Source organism: Cyprinodon variegatus, unplaced genomic scaffold, assembly GCF_000732505.1.
Source record: "Cyprinodon variegatus isolate N-32 unplaced genomic scaffold, C_variegatus-1.0 Scaffold1051, whole genome shotgun sequence".
Classification (NCBI taxonomy): domain Eukaryota; kingdom Metazoa; phylum Chordata; class Actinopteri; order Cyprinodontiformes; family Cyprinodontidae; genus Cyprinodon; species Cyprinodon variegatus.
The window spans coordinates 150,974-173,595 of NW_015151504.1; the positions used below are offsets into that span (position 1 = coordinate 150,974).

Genomic DNA, 22,622 nt, shown 5'->3' on the forward strand with positions numbered 1-22,622 from the left:
ATCAATGACTGAACATATTTAAGAAGATCTTCTGGACAGTTTGACTATTTATACATTCTCATTCATGTAATAAAGCATAAAATAATGAATATATCCACCTGATATTCATAAATGAACTCCAAATTTAGGGGGCGATAACATGGTGTTTAGAGTAGTGCTCCTAACCCCTTGGAAGGCTCTACGTTCCACTAACACACAGTGGACTGCCACTCGGGTCCGTTCGGCCCCAGAATGCAGGTCAAACATGTGCAGCCTAATGCTCTCTAGTGGATGAGTTATATGCAAAGGACCATCGAAAGCTATAAAATTGGAATATCAAAAAGACAAGAGATATTGAAAAGTTATGGATGTTCAGCAAGTTATAAATAAAGGATCAAAAGCCTAACGTAATATATTTTGCACACTTAATTCACTTTTTTCTGCCCCAGTCTTTAAATTCCTGCAGTGGATCAACATTAAAACAACATAAGAATCATGTAAGAATAGAAATAGATTTTGATGCAGGCTATAGAAAATGGAACACAATCAACACTGATGTAAAGCAGGTCAAAGTCTAAGAGCGAGCATCTTTGGGGTGCTGCAGGTTTTAAGCTAACTGGACTCCCTTCCTGGATATTTTCTATCAACATGTTCCTATTATTATGAGCTTTGTGTGTAGAAAAATATATTCCAACAATCTAAGACAACAAATCAAGTTCTTGTACTTTGAAACTGAAATGCAAAAAATATACCTGGTGTGACTGTTTTGGCCATGAGGTCATATATAGCCCTCTGCTACTCAGTTGAACACAAAATATAGTTATAGGCAATTTTATATAGTTGATATTCTCTTTCATTGAAAATAATATGCAGTGGTCAAATATCAGCTGCTTATTTAGAAAATAGATGTCGATCTGAAGCTCTTGAAGTGCATTTCCCATCTAGCAATTTTACTATACCTAAAATAACACTTTCCTTTATGCAAATTCCATAAAAATGAGATGGAAATTTTTTTTTGGTAATGTATGATTGTCAAGCACTTTCTAACAGACAATATAGTAACTCTTTATGTTCTTCTGATATTTAAAAAGTTGCAACAGATTGGTATGAAGCAGCTTAAAGAGATTTGCCATCATTAATGTCAATGCCTCTCTGCAGGACAGTGCCACAATGCAGTTCTGTGCCAACAAGCTGGACAAAAAGGACTTTTTTGGCAAGTCTGATCCTTTCATGGTTTTCTACAGAAGCAATGAGGATGGAACGTAAGTTCAGTTGTTTCTTTATTTTGTTCGAATGTTTGGCATCAGATTGTCTTGGCCCTTTCTCGCAAACATCTGAGTAGACATCATGATATCATGTTTAGTAAATAGGCTACCACCACAGAAGTCTTATGTTAGAGTCTTTTTCTTGAACTTTAATCAAACTTGGATTCCAGCACATCAAATACATCCAACCACCATAGCTTCACAGATGGACAGAAGCTCCTAAGACTCATGTAAAAAAAAAAAGAATATCCATATCTCTTGAAGGACGTTACATTTACATTTTGTCACATAAATACAGATATTCACTACTGAAAAAAAAATTAAAGGAACACTTTGTAATCAGAGTATAACATCAAGTTAATTAAACTTCTGGGATATTGATTTGGTCAGGTAGGTAGCAGAGGGGGTTGTTCAGTTCCAGCTGCTTTGGTGTTAATGAAATTAACAACAGGTGCACTAGAGGGGCAACAACGAGACGACCATCAAAACAGGAATGGTTTTACAGGCAGGGGCCACTGACATTTTTTCCCCTCCTCATCTTTTCTGACTCTTTTTCACCAGTTTTGCATTTGGCTAGGGTCACTGTCACTACTGTTAGCATGAAGCGCAACCTGGACCCTACAGAGGTTCCACAGGCAGTTCAACTCCTTCAGGATGGCACATCAATACGTGACATTGCCAGAAGGTTTGCTGTGTCTCCCAGCGCAATCTCAAGGGCATAGAGGAGATTCCAAGACACAGGCAGTTACTCCAGGAGAGATGGACAGGGCCATAGAAGGTCTACAACCCATCAGCAGGACCGGTATCGGCTCCCTTTTGCAAGGAGGAACAGGAGGAGCACTGCCTGAGCCATACAAAATGACCTCCAGCAGGCCACTGGTGTGAATGTCTCAGACCAAACAATCAGAAACAGACTTCACGAGGGTGGCCTGAGGGCCCGACGTCCTCTAGTGGGCCCTGTGCTCACTGCCCGGAGCTGTTGAGCTCGTTTGGCATTTGTCACAGAACACCGCATTTGGCAAGTCTGCCACTGGCACCCTGTGCTTTTCACAGATGAGAGCAGGTTCACCCTGAGCACATGTGACAGACATGAAAGGGTCTGGAGAAGCCGTGTGGAGAACGTTATGCTGCCTGTAACATCGTTCAGCATGACCGGTTTGGTGGTGGGTCAGCTTTGGTCTGGGGAAGCATATCCATGGAGGGACGAACAGACCTATACAGGCTAGACAACAGCACCTTGACTGCCATTAGGTATCGGGATGAAATCCCTGCACCCGTTGTCAGACCCTATGCTGGTGCAGTGGGTCCTGGGTTCCTCCTGGTGCACGACAATGCCCGGCCTCATGTGGTGAGAGTATGCAGGCAGTTCCTGCAGGATGAAGGAATTGATACCATTGATTGGTGCCCACACTCGTCTGACCTAAATTCAATAAAACACCTCTGGGACATTATGTTTCCATCCATCCGACGCCACCAGGTTGCACCTCAGACGGTTCAGGAGCGCAGTGATGCCATGGTCCAGATCTGGGAGGAGATACCCCAGGATGCATCCGTCCTCTCATTAGGAGCATGCCCCGACGTTGTCAGGCAGCATACACGCATGTGGGGGCCATAGAAATTACTAAATACTATTTTGAGTTGCTGCAACGAAATTTCAGCAAAATGGACTAGCCTGCCGCATCATTTTTTCACTGTAATTTTTGGGTTGTCTTTGAATTCAGCCCTCTGTAGGTTGATAATTTTCATTTCCATCAAATGATTTGGCATACTTTTGTTCCTAACACATCACCCAGTCTGCATCAGTATAAATAAACAGCATGATTTGTTTCCCCATTGAGATCTGATGTGTTTTCAAGGTGTTCCTTAAATTTTTTTGAGCAGTAAATATTTAATTCAAAGATAATTCATACATTTTTATCAAGTGGAAGAAAACTTAAGCAGGTTAAGATAATGTGAATAGTATGCATATAAGTATTCAGCCCCCGTCAACTTTATGTTGCAACATAAAAACAAAAGATCATATATATTTTTTTAAGCATTATTTTGTGTATTTCACAAAGCACTGCTTGATCTATCATTTGGAGATGGAAGAAATATATAATGATTAGTGGTGGGCATAGATGCATTTTTTTAATCTAGATTAATTTTACTGTAATCCTGGAATTAATCTGGTTTAAAATGGCTCATTTGAATTTTACCAAAGGCATTCATGATATGTTTGTGCTACCTCCAGAATTTAAAATGATTAATTTTGTCTTCTTATTTATGATTTTGACAGTTATTTGTCATGTGTTACTGTGTTTTTGCTGCAAAAAGGTAGATTGTCCCACTTTAACAATATAGTTACTCCAAAAATCTGACTTTGGGGCAACAGCATTTGAGGATAATACTAAAATCTGTGTTTAGAATGTCTATAGTTATGTGAAGATCCCAAGGTTTTTAACCTTTACCTACATTCACCCAAGCAATCATCAAGAAGCAAATATAATGTTGTGGTAATCATTCGTGGTACTCATTCATGGTAATCGTGGTGTCTAAATTTAAAGTTACATAACATAGCCTACCTAAAGGGAAGGAGTGAAGTTCCAAGCTAGCATAGATGAAGTGTAAATTAACGCAAAGGTAGTTATCGTTTTTGATAGATGTCCAGTGGTTCTCATCTTTTGAGGCTTGCTGGTCATGTATGATCCTCAGGATAGTTGGACTTACAGGTAGTTGGGTTAGATGGGTCAAATGTGGCCGCCTGGAGAGTGAGCTCAAGCCTATCATCTTCAACCACACTGATGGGATGGCAGCATCTGGCTATCCACTGAGCAAGTAGATTGGTTAGCTTGGCTGAGAGAGCTCTGCTGATTGCCATCTTTCGCATCGGTTGCTAAATGTTCAAACAAGTTGTGACATACAAAATCTCAAAAAAACTTGCATGTGTAATGTTTTCCTTTTTTAAGTATTGACTTCCTGTTTTCTTTTGCAAGGCATCTTGCAAACATGTATCATTTTCCTTGCAGCTCACAAAGTTGGCCTATTTTGAATCGATCTATCTCCAAGATTTTAAGTTTGTGGGGTTGAAAAAAAAAAAAGTATGTGAGGCAGAAACAATTTAATGAGATGAGCTGTGGGTTGCATCCTCGCTCAATCTTAAAGGAAAACTGCTGTGGTTACTGAGGCATGTACATCATAGGAGGCTGTAAAAAGAGCTGGGTAAAGTAAATTCCCATGATATTACTTATAAATGAGTCTAAGACTGCAGAAATGAAGAGAAAAAAGAGGCAATTAATGTAAACATGTAGAATGAGGGAATAACAAAACTCAGCATCTGCATTTTAATGAGGGCAAAAAAGCGGTCATTTACAGAGGCTATTTGCTAAAAGGTGTATAACACTTTCCAATCTCCTCACAAGAGGAGCACTTCCCTCAAAGTACTCCCCAGGTGACTGTAGCGATTCGTATTTTGAGCAAACGTCAGCTGTAACTTGCTAAAGATATCTACAGGCTTTCCTGAGAGTCTTTTCTAACAAATTTAACAATGCTGGAATAGATCCCTTAGTCCTGCTCCAAGTATTTTCAATTGGTGCAAGACAAGAGTGCAAATTAAAGGGTAGTATGGGTGAAAAAGTGATTAGGCGTTAAAAACTTGACACACTCAGTTTAGCACAAACAGCCTAATCCAGGGCTTTGGGTAAGACAAGAGTGTGAAACACATTTCTGCCTTTCAAAACAACCTTTGGTTGGTATCTACTCTGCAAAGCACTCCACATATCTCAAAAATCCATGTGCAGGTCATTGTCATGCTTGTTTAAATTGGTCTCTGCGGTCTAAAATGTGGGACCAGAGGAAAACAAAACCCTATTTAAAGCATTTCTCCTGGCACTGTGAGATAATGACTGACTTATATCTCTGCTGTTTCTTCTGGATTTTATTTTTATTTTTCTTTTCAGTCACATACTCCTCCCCCTTCTTTGAATATTTAGTATATCTCTCTTTCATTCCCTCCGGGTGTTGCAGGCAACAAAAAATACAATTTCATCTTAGCACTCTTCTTGAGGATATCCTTTTTATGTCCATTTTCTTCTGCCTCTAGGTTTACTATCTGCCACAAAACAGAGGTGGTGAAGAACACATTAAATCCAGTATGGCAGCCCTTTACCATCCCAGTGAGAGCACTCTGCAATGGGGACTATGACAGGTACAACACTCTCCCCGCACTCTATATCTTCAAATTGTTTCCTTATTCACCACTGTATTTCCCCCCTGTATCTCTGCCTGATTAATAAAACATAATAGTATACTCACCACAAATGGGATCTGCTGTCACTGATTCCTATTACCTCAGTCAATGGACTGCCATTACGGCTCTTAGTGCCTTTCTAATAAGTCTACAAAGTGGAATCAGTTTATATATAGAAATACTTTAACCAGTGGGAATCCATACCTGTTTGTTTAAGCTTACCACCTCAAGGAAGCTGTGAGTGTTTTATTCATTAGTATGAACCTTAGTTCAAAAGCATTCTTTACCTATGTATCCTAAAAAATGTATTCATCAATCTTTTAGTAATTATATAATTTCCACTAACAATCAATATTTTTAGCATGCATGCAGCTTGTTTTATATGAAAGAATTCAAAGTTACCACCTCTTTATTTTGCAAATGTGTTCAATGAAGGTTTAAAGGTACAGTCACGTTATTTGGCATTAAATGCTAGCTCACTCCAGTTGGATAGAATGGCTTCATGAAGTCACAGCGTCCTGCTGGTTTAGTATTTATTTTGGTCTATTAAGCTTTGTTTTTGCTCAGTTTGTTAGTAAAGACAGCCTTTTTGTGTATGTTTACCATAACAGCATCTTTTGACCAGGATTGTCTCACTGCTGATGTGTCAATTGGGTCAATGAGCCGAAGAAAAGGAGGCAAGCGAGTAGGCAACGTCTAAAGGAGTTGCGAGAAAAAAAATAATAGTTCCAGATTAAGAGTAAGAGGGCTCAATAGGATGTTTAATTCAAAAAGGGATAAAATTGGAGTTGCACTGGGAAATTATTCTGTTCGCTTTGTAATCATTGTGATGTAGTTGATAGACTCGTCAGTACATGTCCTTGCTAATAGTGCTACTGGTGTTATCAGTGCTATTAATCATGATTATTTACAGTAGTAGTTGCATTGGTAGCCTCATGTCCGTTTATGTCTGTTCATCATGTCTGGTGCTGCGGTTCTATTTAGGAGCAAAAGGGACGATCTAAATGCTATCAAGACAGACAATTGGAGTAGATGATATTTTATTATAATTAACTAGATTTTTGGTCTTTTGTTATTAGCATATGATGTGATTATTCACTGTTAACATCCTACATGTGTCCAGTCATTTTTTACTATGGTAAATAAATTACAAAGGGTATTCTGTAAAACTGTGTGAATGTGTATAAAGTAACAGCACATGCAAATATAGAGTGTTATGTTTCGCTTGGCAGAAAAAATATTGTAGAGTAAAAATTGTGCCTTGCGATTAAATTGGTCATTAGGTCAACCCATAAATATCTTCAGTCAACCAAATGGAAAGAATCTAGTTACTTTACTTTTTGTTTTGATTTGTTTTTCATGAATAGAAGGAAAGACTGCTATAAAGAACATTAAATTATTTTACTGTTACTACATCCTGAACTACATTATCAAAAATAAATGACACCTACAATTTTGAAACCACAGCAGTTTCTTCCAAATTTGTTTTTATATTCCGTCTCTCATTTTCAATATATTTGACAAATCTATAGCTTAATTACACCCCATACAGTCTGTTCTTTTGTGAGAGCTGAATTTAGACTAAAACTGGTGATTTTTTATTTTTAAGTTTCTCAAAAAGTGATTGGAAGATGATACATGGTATTCTTTTAATTTCTTAAGGCAAAAAGAAATCTTTAAAAGGTAACACCATTTCCCCGCCACCACATTTACTTTGATCTCTCCCAAAATAAAAACAATTAATTTGCACGATTAAAATCGTAATGAAAGGTTTTCATATTACTAATTAAAACATAAACACTGCTGGCCTGCAAAAGCTGCAGAAGCCTTTCAAGACATCATGTCCGGACTAAACAAAAGGACAGGTCACGTGGTTGCAAAAGTCAGGAGGACCTGCAGGGATCAACATTGAGGATGGGAATGAGGCAGCTTTAACTCATTCACTCTTTAATCAGGAATGGCAAAGGGGCAGTCATTTCTAGAAACAGGAAATAAGAAGCTCTGTTCACAGTTTGCTAGAGGTGGTCTATGGGAGACTGCAAGAATGAAAGAAGAAGGTACTTTGGAAAAGATTGCAAATACCATTTTTTTCTTCTGAGCATCTGATGCGATGCGCTTTAGGAGCAGCAGCTGCTGGAGTTGGAAAAATTTATCTTTTGCTGCTCGACACGCCACATCAACCAATCAGAAAAGCTGGCAGGGAGACGGACACAGCTCTGCTGATGCAGATTGCTATGATCACTCTTCTGAAACAGTTTTTTAAAGCCTAAATTAACCAGAAATGCCGAAACCTGCTGGCAAAACATGTTTGCTTTTATTATCCTGGTGCCTGCAGTTTGGATTACGTGCTTGAAAAATTCTAACATCTACTTCCAGCCGCTGGAAAAAGTAGCGGCAAACCGCAAAGAGGCGACAAGGCCAGAGGCAGCTGTTGAACCTGATTCCTAGTAACAGTGCACCGATGGTGCACGGGGGTCTGAGCGGCTCCAACAGCAAAATAACAGTTGAAGGCAGGGTCATAGTCTTGATGAACTGACTGCACAGATGAAGTTTTCAGTAGGACTTTTGCACTTGAAAGCATTAAAACTACGTTATACCCACTGATAATAGCAAATATAGCTGCTATTGTTACAGGCAAAGTAAGGACAGAGTAGCTCTGCACAACGTGCATCAGACCCACTTTTCCACTGCGCCACTGGAGCAGCAAAGATGCTTCAGCTGTGCGTCAGAAGTAAACTTGTACAAGCATAAAAAATGAAGCAGCACACGTGTTTTTGCTGCTCCTGCTGCTTGCGGTGTGAATGTAGCATTAGAACCTGAGGCAAAGCATGGTGATGCTGTTCTCTGTCCAAACTGGCTGCGATTGAGATACTTTGAAGATATTTAGAAGATCAGGAGGGACATTTTGTTTGGATATACAGAGCTGGTAAAGATATAGCTACTTAAACATGCATTTGTTAATTCAGTGAAAATGTCCTACCCAGTATGAAATACAGAGCAAGACATAAAATTTTTAGATTGTGCTTTAGAAAAAGAAATACATCATTAAATAATTTTCTTCCCATTTAAGATCGGACTGCCTAATATTGACCGAAACCCAAAGTTATCCGAAGGATTTGTTAAAGTTTGCACATAGAGCGACATAGCATAAAATAGAATAAAAGGTTGAATGCTTATGAATATAGTCTCAAGGCAGTGTATTTAAGGTGACTAAGAAGTGCTTGCCTAAATAGGCTAAATGCTCAGCAGATAAATATTAATTATTGATTTGTTTTTAGCACACTATTGAAAATACCATAAACACAGAATCTAAAAACAAAAATAATGCTGTGTTGGTTCTTTCCCAGCAGGCACATAATTAATGCAAACTTGTTTAGTCAAAGATGATAAGAATTCACTTCCCTCAAAGCTTATCTCCACATTTCTAATTTAAAAAGACAGTGGTGTGAAAAAATGAGATAAATCTTGAAGGAACTTTGAGGATAGATGAAAGAAGAGAGTGACAGACAGATTGGTTTATTGGGGCAAATATTTCACAAGGAATATTCAATCTTGGTCTCACTTCCTCTCTCTCAAAGGTGTCTGACTTATCTTGTTTTGTCTGCAGTCAAACTCGAATTATGGAAACTGCTAAGAAACTGGTGTGTGAAAAAGAAAGCTTAGCTAAATTTACAAACAGAGATATTTGCTTTACGGATATGTGGGTTTTCCACAATTAGTAAATATGGAGCCTTGGTAAAGTTGAATGAAACTTGTCTGGTGCTGAATCACACATGAGCTTTGAGTTCTTTTTTTTTTTTACTTCTCGGAGCCAATTATATATATATTATATAAGGACATGAAAGGCTCCTCCTAAAATGCTCCTGTGCCAAGCAAACATGCTTAAAATGCTTGAAATGCTCACATACCCACGCACTGAATAAATAAAATGTCATGGCTCTTACTGAACCAGCCTACGTGTCTTAAAGTCTGTAAATACCCTCAACAATACCGCTAATAGAAGTTTGAAATTTGTGCAGATATGAAAAAACGTCCTGTATTTGCTAGGTTATATGATTAAATGTATTGACTGACTTTCGTTTAGATTTTTTCCCCTTGTGAGTAATTAAAAATAGGTCCAAAGACTTTCTATTAAGTGGGATGTGTTGCTGCTCTCATAACTTCAAAGTATTTATAGGGAGCTGGTATGATAGAAGAAATGCAAAGTAATGCAGTATGCTAAAGTGAATGAAAAAAATTGATACACAATTTTGTTACGGATAAAAAGCTTTGCACATCAACATTCTGTCAGGCCTTTGTAAACTCTCCCTCTTTTTCCAGATTCCTCCTCCATAGTTAAAGTTTCAAAAGATGTCACGGCTTAGAACAGGGGTCCCAGTATTCAAGGCAGACAGACAGTCTGATAATCCAAAAGGATTTATTTAAAAACTGCGGATCTGTAGTAATAGCAAAGACCTCTAAGGCAGTAACCTCTGCAGGAGGAAAACTCAGGTTAATGGTCACATTAATCAGATGCAGGATCATTATGAACATGAGTCCATAACCTGGTTCTATAGTTTAGTCCATGCCTATAAAACAAGGTAGAATCCAGCTGGTCGACTGCAAACAAGATGCAGCGGGTGCCGCCCAGAGTGTCCCAGACGCTGCAGCCCAGAAGGAAGTACAACAAACAGGAGAGTAGATCCGGGCAGACGAAGGAGGGCAGAAAGATCCAGAGGGCGAAGCCAAAGTCAGGGCAGAGGACGTGTTCATGAGTCAGAACCAGGAGATCAGACGTATGAAGAGGTTCCGAAGGGAAATCAAAGGAAGGTGTCAGGAATCAGTTCCAAGTTCTGTAAACTGGCAGAATCCAGCAGGAGTTGAAGGACAGGTCAGTCAAACAGTCAGATTAAACAGGCAGTGATTTAGAGGCAGAATAGGTCAGTATCAGGTAATTGGAAACACTAAGGTAACACTGAAGCCCTCTCAATACTAGCTCGTGAATAACGTGGCACTGATGACTGGTTAGAAGGCTGGTTAAACAGAGACTGGAGCAGGTGGATCCGATGAACAGTACTGAGAAAACAGGCAGAGTTAGGCAGATGTATGCACTGATTAATCCAGCCAGTTATCAGTGCCAAGATCATGACAAAAGAAGCCTGATAGCCGGATATTTGAGCATCTCACATTTAAGCTGACTGGTAAACAGAGTCCAGCTAAGTGAAAGTTAATCTTAGTATAAATAGGGCTGTTCTGTAAAGATTGCAGCATCATGAAGACCAAGTCGAACAATCATAGATAAACTCATGGGGAAGTTTAGAATATTTTCAGTACAGTTGCATAATTTACCAACATAAAACATCACAATTCATGGCTGTTACTAACATAAAATACGAAAAAAAAAAAAAAACGCTAAAAATTATTTACTTTCATTAACATTTTTTTTCCCTTTTCTTTTATGTGGACTTGGGTTTTTTCTGTGTAGAAGGTGGACTACTGTGAGATTTAAGGATAGTCTATTTAAATAGTGTCTAATTCAGGTGTTTATATAAGGATGAATCCAAATAAATACACTGTTATACAGAAATGTTTTAATTTCTGCTTTAGATAGGATTAAAACGTAAGATCTGATTCTCTAAAGCAAATAAGTTAATCATATATTTAATTTAACATATGGCCAACTTCACAAAAATGGATGAAACACAAATCCACCTTCAGCTTTAATTGAGGAAGGAGGTCATAACCAGCATGACTCAGTGATTAGGCAGATGGTCCATCAAATAAAAAAAAAAAACATAAAATCATTTGCTTTTGTTCTATTAATCAAGAGGAGGCAGGGGATGATTAGGTTTAAAGCAAGACAAAGAAGAAAGAGCTAAAAGGAGGTACAGATCAAATACAACAAAGACAGATATTTTCTTTGTTGCTGAAGAAATTAAGAAATCTAATATGTCACAGACCCTGTTTAAGTTTAATACACATGAGAGTGGAAAGGATACAAAGGAAGCTGGATGTTATTCAAAGTGTTGCATGATTTAGTCAGAAAGTAATGTATAAGTACCTCTCCAAAATATAACTTCAGTAAAAGTCAAAGTCACTGACTTTAATTTTACTTGAGTTAAAGTCTTAAATTATCTGAAATGTCTTGTACTTACAGTAAGCATGAGAATTACTGTAAAAATAGATGTACTCCAGTAATGTAATGAAAAGTATCGGTAAAAAGTGAAACATATGCAGTTTAAATTACATTTTTCATATGTTGTTAAACTTGACGAAGGTCATATTCATTTAAATAATATACACAACCAATTGCAGGAGAAATTCAGACCAAGTTTAGACAAAAAATACAACCTTCTTGTAAGCCTTCAGTTTTCCTTTTTCAAGTAAGGTCATACTATACTATACTATACACTTTAAAAGTGATCTCAACCAAGTGCAGGCAAAATTTAGTATACACCAGGGAGTGTGTAAACCTGCTACGTTATGCTCAAGCTTTCACAGTAGTGCAGAGTGACCAAGTTTTACTTACTGAAAGATTAGGATTATAACAATTTCATAAGAAAATACCTCAATGTGTTTCTTTGAGTTGCACGGGGAGTTTTTGTGAGATAGAATTTCCACGTCTTTGGGCAGGAATAAAAGACACTTAATGCGGTACAAAGAATCTTTAACACCCATGAAAGAGTACATTGTGTTTAAATAAGGCTACAACCATGGGTTCTCACCACCAACTGGTGGTTCCCTTGTAGCCAAGTTCAACATTGTTGAAGTCGTTGTCTCCGTCTCCTCTTCCATGTGGCTGCCGCAAATAGCGACACTGGCTTTGTGTTTAATGGGAGAAGCGAAACAGGTGTACCTATTGGTGGGAATGGACAAGCCCAGGCAAGTACCGACTTTGTCGCAGTCAATCAGTAGGTGGGGTCAAAACATTTGCATTTCTCTCACACTCGCTTTTTTTTACCGAGTAACTAAACCAAACATTGAAAATGTATCAGAGTAAAAGTATGCAATTAAGTTCGGAAATATAGTGAAGTCAACTTGAAATTTGTCAAAAAATCTTTACTCGAGGAAAGTATAAAGGACTCCAAAATATACTTAAGTGCAGTAGTGAAGTATTTTTACTTTGTTACTATACAACACTGGGAAAGAGTACGTTCTGAGTCAGTTTTTTTGCTCTACTGTGAACTCTACTTGGAGAATTACTCATCTTAAAAGCAGCTGGTACAAGTTTTCACTATGAAGAAAAGAAACCACAGGTGAAGCTGGATCATTTTTGTTGCGTTTGACTAATTTCCATTCATGATTAATAAATTAAAAATATTTGAAAAGAAATGCTTCAAAATTTCAAAGGAGAATATCTCTGGTGGATCAGCTTTCAAGTATATGTTGTTCTAGAAGGACCACTAGAGGAAATAAGCTCCAGAGTACTTCTACACAGCTGTAAGATAAGATAAGAAATAAAAAACAGTAACGTTTGTCAGATGATTTGAGTTTACATGATAGCAGTATCTATGTCCTTCGTTAAAATATCACAGAGTGTCGTTAAACGTCAATATCTGTTCTCAGTTTGCTCCTGTTATTAGAGCTTGTTAAAGTCTGTTCTTTTTTTACTTCCTTCCTGCTGTCTCTTTCTCTGTGTGTTCTTTTCCTCATTGGTGGAGAAGGGCCATGTATGTTGCGGGATGACAAGCCGATTTTCTCTCTAGCTCACACCTTCAAAAGAATAAACCTACGCTGTGAATCAGCATGGGGCAGATGGTAGGGAGGAAGTTGGGATTCTAACAGGCGTATCTCAGTACCTCAGTAGCAGGAAAGCTTCTATGATGTATTGCTTGATTGAGGTTCCTTTGGACCTGGAAGGTGTCGGTGCTTGGGTAAGATGGAAGAAGAGAGAAGGGAGGTAGAGGTGGGATCAATGTGACTATGGAATGAAAGTGCCAAGGAAAGTTTTTGACTTTTTTTTTTATCTCTGCAGGAACACTTTCTGCTTCGTTTGTGTAAAATGCAAGTGTGTGGGTTTTGTATGGTGGAAGCCAACATGTGCTGCAGATTCTGATTTTGCATTGGTGCAAAAGCTTTGTAAAGGTTCTCTTTTCCACCATGATAAAACCTGCACCTAACCTTCTTCTAACAGCTGCACCATGCAGCTTTACATGAAATACTATCAAATTATAAAACCCCTTTAAAGAATTATTTCAGAGACTGGTATGTCTTTGTTGAATAGAAAAGCTTTAACAGTATAATATATTAGGGAGCAGACAATTCTTTATTTTATCTCCTTAAAGAATTATTTCATAGTAAAGAGATTTCATGTCAGAGTTTTTTTCTTTTCCAAATAACAAGAGTTAGGTGAATTTCTGTTGCGACTTTCTAAATTAGTACTTTTTAAAACAACCTTTAACTTGAAATATAGCTTCACAAAGACAATCCCGAACCTCTAGAAAAATAACTCCAGCCTGATAAAGTGGACAAGCGTGTAGTCAGTGCACTGGCTCATTTTACCTCAAAGTATCCTCCAATTTACACTGCTTGCAACCATTATAGTCAACTGGATTTCTAACGCTGCCTGCACAAGAAAGCAAAGGGCTGTGCTGGAACTTAAAGCCAATTTGTAGTTGAATTACACAAATCACACTGAGCCAGCAGCAAACTAAACAAGAACAGCATCCATATTTGGTTTAAGTGATGTTTAAAGCAATGTTTTAAAAACAAACTAAATTTCTTGAAGGCCTAGCTATTTAAAGAGACAATTTCCCAAAGTGTTATGTATGATGTTTAAGCCTCCATGTTTCCCAGGTGGATGTTATGGGGCTGTAAGATTAATGTTAACTTACAGTGAGGAAAATAAGTGTTTGAACACCCTGCTATTTTGCAAGTTCTCCCACTGAGAAATCATTGAGGGGTCTGAAAATGATCATTGTAGGTGCATGTCCACTGTGAAAAGAGCCCAGAAACCTGACTGATTTAGAGAAGGTCTGTGTGGAGGAGTGGGCCAAAATCTCTCCTGCAGTGTGTGCAAACCTGGTGAAAAAAAATCAAGAAGCGTTTGACTTTTGTATTTGCAAACAAAGGCCTCTGTACCAAATATTAACATTGATTTTCTCAGGTGTTCAAATACTTATTTGCAGCTGTATCAAACGAAAAAATAGTTTAAAAAAAACATACATTGCGATTTCTTGATTTTGTTTTTTACAGATTATATCTCTGACAGTGGACATGCAACTATGTTCATAATTTCAGACCCCTCCATGATTTATATGTAGGGGATCTGGGAAAATAGCATGGTTTTCAATTGCTTATTTTCCTCACTATAAGGGGTCTCTGTTTCGACTTCTCAAGGCATCTGATAGAGCTGTATCTTATTATGGCATTTTAGGGTAAAGTGAGCTAAATTACAACTTTTTCTTTACATACATTAGAAGCCATATATATTTATTTTTTTCGATCCAAATTATAACATAACGTCTCAAATATATACATGTTTTATGGGCTGTAATGTAGCAAAAATATAAAACTTTAAAGGGTTCTTAAAAAGGAAACCACTTTACTTGCAAAGGAATCATTTGGTCAAAAAAATATGTATCTGATAATTATGAGTATTATTATCGTTGTTATATAAATTTGAGGGGCATAACGATTGGCCTTTAAAGGTGTTGCTAAGGGACAACCATGTGCAAAGTTTTCCCAAACTGAAGAATTTTTTTCTTTGCACAGAACAATCAAAGTAGAGGTGTATGACTGGGACCGGGATGGCAGGTGATTGAAAACACTTGTTTATCAAGTTCACATACAATTCTCTGCAACAACACAACATGTTTTGACATTATTGCAAAAAGCCTCTCTGTTCAGTATAAATACTTATGGGGTTAAAGTTTGTTTTGTTTTTGCCCCAAAACTCCTTTTCTGAGGTTTCTGACTTTTTGTTTGGTTCTCACTTTCTTTTCCCTAGCCATGACTTCATTGGGGATTTCACTACCAGCTATAGAGAGCTAGCTCGAGGGCAGAGTCAATTCAACGTGTACGAGGTGAGTAATCTTCAAGTTCTCTTCCATTCACCAGCATGTCTGTTCGCTCCTAAAAGATGGAATTCCAGTGTGGAAGATACCTGGATCGAGTAAATAATGTGGTTGACTCGTCTATCATTTGACAACCATCTTTGGAAAAAATATTCTTTTGTCTACATGGAAACTCTAATATTAGTAGATAAATAAATAACCAAATAAATAAATTGAACAGAAGTGTATATATAATGAAACAGTCTCTCAGAGGGGAATCATAAAAATAATCCTGTAACTCTTTTACAGGTTAGGGTTCTTCAATTTCATTCTGGTTTCCTTGAGCTGCAATACAATCAATCAAACTGGATTTACTTTGTCTCTTCTGTCGTTTTGTCCTTAAGATCGCATGCTTATTGTACTCAGGTGCATATAAATTGAACTATCGTGCTGCAAGATAAAGCAAGAATACTAGAAGAACAATTTAAGGATTTATTTTTGATTCTTGTTTTCTCAATCGACAGCTTAGGATACAAACTAGCTAAAAATCCCAGATTTAACCACAACGTATGAATAAGTAAAAGCTATGATTATCATGGTTTTTTTTTTAAACACAAAAACACTGTTATTACACCTCTGACACTTTCTCACAAAATGTGATATTTATATAACAACAACTCTTTAAGCATTGTTTGATATCTGCCATCCTAAAGGTGCTGAAATCCTTGACTGACACAATTAAAAGTCAGAGTCTTACGAAAAATAAAGGAACTGTCTATGCCTACAGGCCCCTGTGGTTTGGTGGCCTTCAGTGGAAGACAAATACCTGTCTTTTCGATGTCAGACCCATTATGTTCTACATTTGATTCTTCTTTACCTCCCAGTGACACTGAAAGGCCCTTTAGTTTTTGCATCAGCAGATTGTTTGGTGTGTCAGACAAATTGCCATCCCTCTGTGGTAAATTAGGGGCTGTCATTTTCACGCCCGGCAGCCATTGAAAATCGAGGTAATGAGCTGAGACATCTTTGGTGTCGGAATTGGCATTTCTCTTTTGTTCATTAGCAAGAAGGCAGCTAAATGTTAGTCGTGCGCATTAAACCTATTTCATTCAACGATTTATTTCACCTTGACACTTAAGTATGAATTTTCTGAAATCTATCCTTCATTAGTATTTCCAACAAGTANAGATAGATAGATAGATAGATAGATAGATAGATAGATAGATAGATAGATAGATAGATAGATAGATAGATAGATAGATAGATAGATAGATAGACGCGTATGGGTAGCTATTTTTTTAACTTATGTTGGTTTAAAATTTTAACCTTGGGTACATATTCATGGTATCAGTGCATTTATATAGACATTAAAAAAACATTCTAACATTTTGTGTTCTCTGAAAATGAAACAGAATTTACAGTGTTTACTTTTGGGAACATAATGCACCTTTTAACATTTTTACAATTTTTGTCTTCCCACAGAATACATTTATAAACTAATGAATGAATAAGTAACTTAGTTTCTGACAATCAAGAAAAGATAAGAAATACAAATACAAAAAAATATGTAGAATTAATGATATATGTAAATAACTTATTTAAGTTCCCTCCTCCTTCATTTTGTCCACTTTTCTGATTTCTAATTTACTAATGAATCCAAACGACTCCAAAAATACATTGAGTGAAAAAATAAATACTTAATTAATGTACCTACATATACAAATTAATTTATGTACACATTGAACAATTAATACTGATACTTCATACGACCACATCCTTTGCAAAACTATGTATACACCCATTTTTAGTGACTGAGCGTACCCATCGATGCTCACCGCCCTTCTTCCATCTCGTATCTATTAAAGAAAACCAGTTTGATCCTTTTCCTAAATAGTCTAATGCTTAGACATTGCTTTAATTCAACAATGAGTCTTTTCTATAATTTGACACCATAAATATATCCTACCTCACTCAAGAAAAAGAAATGATATGCTGAGTGGTCTTGTTTGTTCTTCGCTTTATGAAGCTAAAGCAAAACCTTCAACATGAAAGACTCTTTCTCAGCTTCAAATGGAACTCCTGCTGTCGTGCCTTGCTCAAGCTTCACTGAATTGACGATGGACCGCACCCTCTCCATAGCTTTTTTTCCAAGATGCTCTCCATCAAGACAAAGGCCCAGCTTCCCCATTTAGCACAACAACCGAACTTTGAGTGCATCTGCCGACCTTCAGTTGTCACACCTGTTATCACATATGATTTAAATCTGCTCTACATCTCCGCCTTCCACCCACTTCGACTTCAGCTCCTCCACCAGTTCATCCGCCCTAGACTCGCCTGACATCATTAGTCTCCTCTGCTCCTGACTCGTCACCCCCATGGACAAGCTTAACCGCTCCGCCTCATCTCTCTGCCGGAATCCATGACTCCTGGCTCTGCCTCACCTGCACCTCCTCCGTCTTCCACTCAAACCTTTTTTCATGATGAGGCTTGAATTCTCCCATCTACCTTCAGCTTGTCAAAGGTCCGTTACTGATTCTCCACAGGTGAGATGTATTTATCCAAACCTCCAATGTTCCCTCTAGAACTTGTTCCTTGCTTCTCCACACAATTCTTTATCGAGAGGAGTGTACATTCTCATACACATTCACTATTCCAGGCAAAACTAAAGTTGCAAACTCAAAGTATTTCTCTAATTAAGATGTTTAGGTTAAGGCAGTAAGCACAGACGTTGGGAACATTTTTCAATATTGCAAAGAACGATCTGCTGCTTTACTACCATGACCCATTGAAGATGTCCTAGGAACAGCATCTGCCAATGGCCGACATGAGCACTCAGATCTCAGCTTCCTCACTGAGAATTCTTCAATCTACCATTTCAGGTCCAGCCAACCCATAGATGGAATCCCCTTGCTTGTCATTGTTTTTCTCTCAGTTGATCCGCTTCAGTTTTATAAGTATGTGGCTCCATTCTCAAGTTTTCCGGGATATGTACTTGCTTGGTCGTTGCCAATTCTGACCCTTCTATCCCCAGTCAGTGTCCCTAGCTTTCAACAAAACCATTCAAGTTCTCTAGGATATCTCAAAGAATCATTCTTCAACTGGAAGAAAGTTCATTGCTATCCTTCTTGGTTCATTTTATTAAAGTAGTTTCATCTCTCCCATTCTTCCCCTAAACCTCATGACTTCTCAGGGAAGTAACATTTTCAGTAAGCCTTAGCTTCTTCAATCTCATGTTTACCCAAGTACTCCAATCTCCATCCGAATCATCCCAAAGGAAAAGGCCTATTACTTGTATCTTTGCTAATAAAACAGCCCCTTCGCTACATATTTCAGTTTGGTCTAAAACCCAACAAGATTTGCCTTCTTCAGCAATCTCTTCATCTCACCAGAACTCTTTCTTATGATTCCTCAAAAATGTTAAAGGATTTCCAGCTCTTATTATCTTCCGCTCAGTCTGTTTCATGCCCTACATTTATAATAGGCACAGTTCTGTCCACTGCCACTCAAATCATCATCATCAACATCTTCATACCAAAAGCACACCCGCTGATTTCTCAGGATTACCATCTCCACAGAAGGTTATTGCTCACTTAGCATCGACGCAAATGCGTTCAGCAAATGACTGGTGGGAAGCCTCTATAATTTTATTCTCCCTTGTTCTAGCCTTGACATTCTTGTAATTTCATATCATTGTGGATACTCTTGCATGCAGTCATTAGCCAGCACATCACCAGAGCCCCACATCTCCCTATTGCATCACACTTCTCAACAGGTCACCATCGCAGCTCACTGAAGCTGTGCCGAGAGGACAAGCTCAGCACAGCTTCAGTACACCTGTCCTCTCAGGGCATCTGTCCTATCACTGCAGTGTCACCAAATCTTTCCTCTCGGCTCAGCTTCAGCACATCTGTCCTATCAGCACAGCATCAGTGCATGTGTCCTCTCAGCAAATCATAAGCGCATCTGTCCTTTTCACGCATCATCAGCACATCTGTCCTCTCTGGGCAACTTCAACACACCTGTCCTCTTAGCACATCTGTCCTCTCAATGCATCATTAGCTCATTTGTCCTTTCCGCGCATCATCAGAGCATCTGTCCTCTCAGTGCACCTTCAGTGTACCTGTTCACTTAGCACATCTGTCCTCTTAGCACATTGTCAGCGCATCTGTCCTTCTTACGCATCATCAGTGCCTCTGTCATCTCAGCGCAGCTACAGCACACCTGCCCTCTTGTTGCATCATCAGTGCACCTGCCCTCTCTGTGCATCAGTCCTCTCTCCTCTCTGCTCATCATCAGCACATTTTCATCTCAGACCTTTCCTTTCATCTGTCTTGTGGGCGCAGCTTCAGTGCACCTTTCCTCTCAGCCAATAATTGGCGCATCTGTCCTCTTGGAGCAGCATCATTGCATTTCATCTCAGTGCAACACCAGCACTTTTCCTCCCAAGGCCTCACCATTGCTTTTCACCACTCTGCATATCATCAGCGCCTTTTGACCTCTGCGCATCACTAGTGCATCCCAATGATGCACATCATCAGAGCATCTGTCCTCTCAGCGCACCTACAGCATACCTGCCCTCTTGTTGCATCATCAGCGCACCTGCCCTCTCTGTGCATCAGTCCTCTCTCCTCTCTGCTCATCATCAGCACATGTCTCATCTCAGACCTTTCCTTTCATCCTGTGGGCGCAGCTTCAGTGCACCTTTCCTCCTGGCCAATAATTGGCGCATCTGTCCTCTTGGCGCAGCATCATTGCATTTCATCTCAGGCCCTCCGAGGGCCTCACCATTGCTTTTCACCACTCTGCATATCATCAGCGCCTTCTGACCTCTGCGCATCACCAGTGCATCCCAATGATGCACATCATCAGAGCATCTCACCACCATGTGCAACATCAGCGCGCTTCTTCGCTCAGTATAAATTCTTAGCCCTTCTCTTCTTACTTTAGCACAACCTTAGTGGTTCTCTTCCTCTGTATTGTTCTTCCTATTATTGTCATGATCTTTGCACTGATGACTGGTTTAATTATTCATTCAATTCACCTGTGTTACTCTGTCCGGTTGCTCATAACCTCTCATCTGATCAACCTGTTCCTGCCTCTATTTAAGGCACTTGCATCCAGTCATCAGAGTCAGATAACTCTTGCTTCCTCTAGCTAGTGTTGAGAGTGTTTTTAGTACCTTGGTGTTTCTGATTTCCTGACCCTGACCTGTTCTACCTCTCAAATACTGAGCCTGCCTCTTCCTGTTCGTTCTCAGTGGTGAGAGTGTTAGCGTACCTTAGTGTTTCTGATTACCTGATCCTGACCTGTTATGCCTCTCAACCACTGAGCCTGCCTGTTCCTGTCTGATCTCAGTCGTGTGAGTGTATTTAGCATTATCTTACTTTTTCTGATTACCTGATCCTGTTCTGCCTCTCAAATACGTACTAAGCCTGCCCGTTCCCATCTGAATGGTTTACCTGAACTGTCTTTGGACCCCTGGATCTCTGAGCCTCCCTGTTTCTGTTTTGATCTTTTTGCCTGACCTGGCTTTGGAATCTTGGCTCTCTGAGCCTGCCTGTACCTGATCTGTTTGCCTTACTTGGCTTCAGACCCCTGGACCTATGAGCTTGCATGTTCCTATTCTGATCTGTGTGCCTGGCCTAGCTTCGGACTCCTGCATGTTCTCCAGGACTGCAAAATCTGGGACACTCTGGGCGGCACCTTGTTGGCAGCCCACTGGCTGGATCCCACCTCGTTCTATGGCTATGGATTGAACTGTTAAACCAGGTTAGTGACTCACTCTTTTCATAATCACCCTCTGCCAGATTATCATGGTCACTAACCTATGTAGCCTGCAGAGGTTACTGTCCTAAATACCCTAGCCACTGCAGATCCGCCTGTTTTTACTAAATGCATTTTGAAGTAACCCCACTGTCTGTCTTGCCTTGAATACAGGGTCTTCCATTCTGAGACTTTATAATTATGTCCTCTGCTGGGGTCGGAGTGCCAAAGAACTTATTTCATTCATGTCAATAAAATCTTTCTAAATGCTTCTTTTGTTTGTGTGAGTCTCTCTAGTTTAAAATACATTAACAATGAGGTTAAAATTTGACCAAATCAGAGAAACTAAGCAACCAGGAATAAATTAATGGTAATAAGTGTGGACATGATAGCCGGCCTCATGAATGATAATGACAGCTCTTTTCTGCAGTGACATAGTGCTTTGAGTGATGTCCTGTAGGTCTTAACCCAGACTTCTTCACAGTAGCTCTAGTAAGATAAAAACAGTGAACAGTAAAGAATCTGTGGTGCTTTATAATTCAGAAAATGGTTTACTTTATGAAGAAAAGCGGTTCTAAATAGTTTAATTTGGACATGTTTGATATCAGGCTCCCAGCAGATATTGTAGTCAATGTTTGTTTTAGCTAATTAATCCCTGGGATGATTTTCTTAGAGCTACTGTAAGCTCTGTATAAAATATTTGTATCATCTACAAACAAAACAAATTGGAACTACTTAATACCTTAATAAGCCTTATGATGCTCCTTTACTTCCAATACCATAAATGACTGTGTTTTTGGAATGGAAATATTTCTAAATCACTAAATGTGTCAAATATTTAATAACCTCTTTGACGTTATTGAGCAACAGCTGTACCGTAGCAGATGGAGGAGGGGGCACCACGATGTCCTGTGGTCTCTCATTAAAGGCACAGAGATTGCCTCGTGAAAAAATACATGGGTATTCTGTTCCTACACAAACTTAATCTTTAACTCTTTAGGAAGAGTTATTAGTAGGTGTTTAAACACCAACTTTTCTCTTGTAAAGAAGGAAAGTGGTTTAGCAAATGACACTTTGCAGCAACAGGGGAGGGAGGGGCAGTGTTGCTCTCCTCCATTCAGGCTTTTCATCTTGTTTTATGGCCAAAATTAAATATGGTGCACATGGCTATTTCAGAGGTTTTGGACTTTAAATGTGCAGCAAATGCATGTTTCTGTTCCTTTTTAATCTTGAAAGAGTTATTCAGTATGGCTGTGTTTTTGACTTTGCAACAGAGCATTAGAGACTAAACAACAAACACCATCTGATCTGCTTCGATAGTAATGAGAAGGTCGAAACCTTTGTGCTCATTAATACTGGAAACAATCTGTGTTTACCAACACAAGCTTAAAACACCATTGATATCATCTCTGC

At 38.8% G+C, this 22,622-nt stretch overlaps 1 protein-coding gene across 3 annotated transcripts in view; it reads left to right on the plus strand.

Annotated features, from left to right (window-relative positions):
* LOC107101079 (copine-8) overlaps positions 1–22,622 on the plus strand; it is a 201,598-nt gene that overhangs the window by 140,298 nt on the left and 38,678 nt on the right. For all 3 annotated transcript variants that reach the window (XM_015399834.1, XM_015399835.1, XM_015399837.1), the window contains 4 exons: positions 1,138–1,241; positions 5,326–5,430; positions 15,166–15,207; positions 15,401–15,476. In XM_015399834.1, the coding sequence (XP_015255320.1) occupies positions 1,138–1,241; positions 5,326–5,430; positions 15,166–15,207; positions 15,401–15,476 (327 nt within the window). The remainder of the gene's footprint in view (positions 1–1,137; positions 1,242–5,325; positions 5,431–15,165; positions 15,208–15,400; positions 15,477–22,622) is intronic.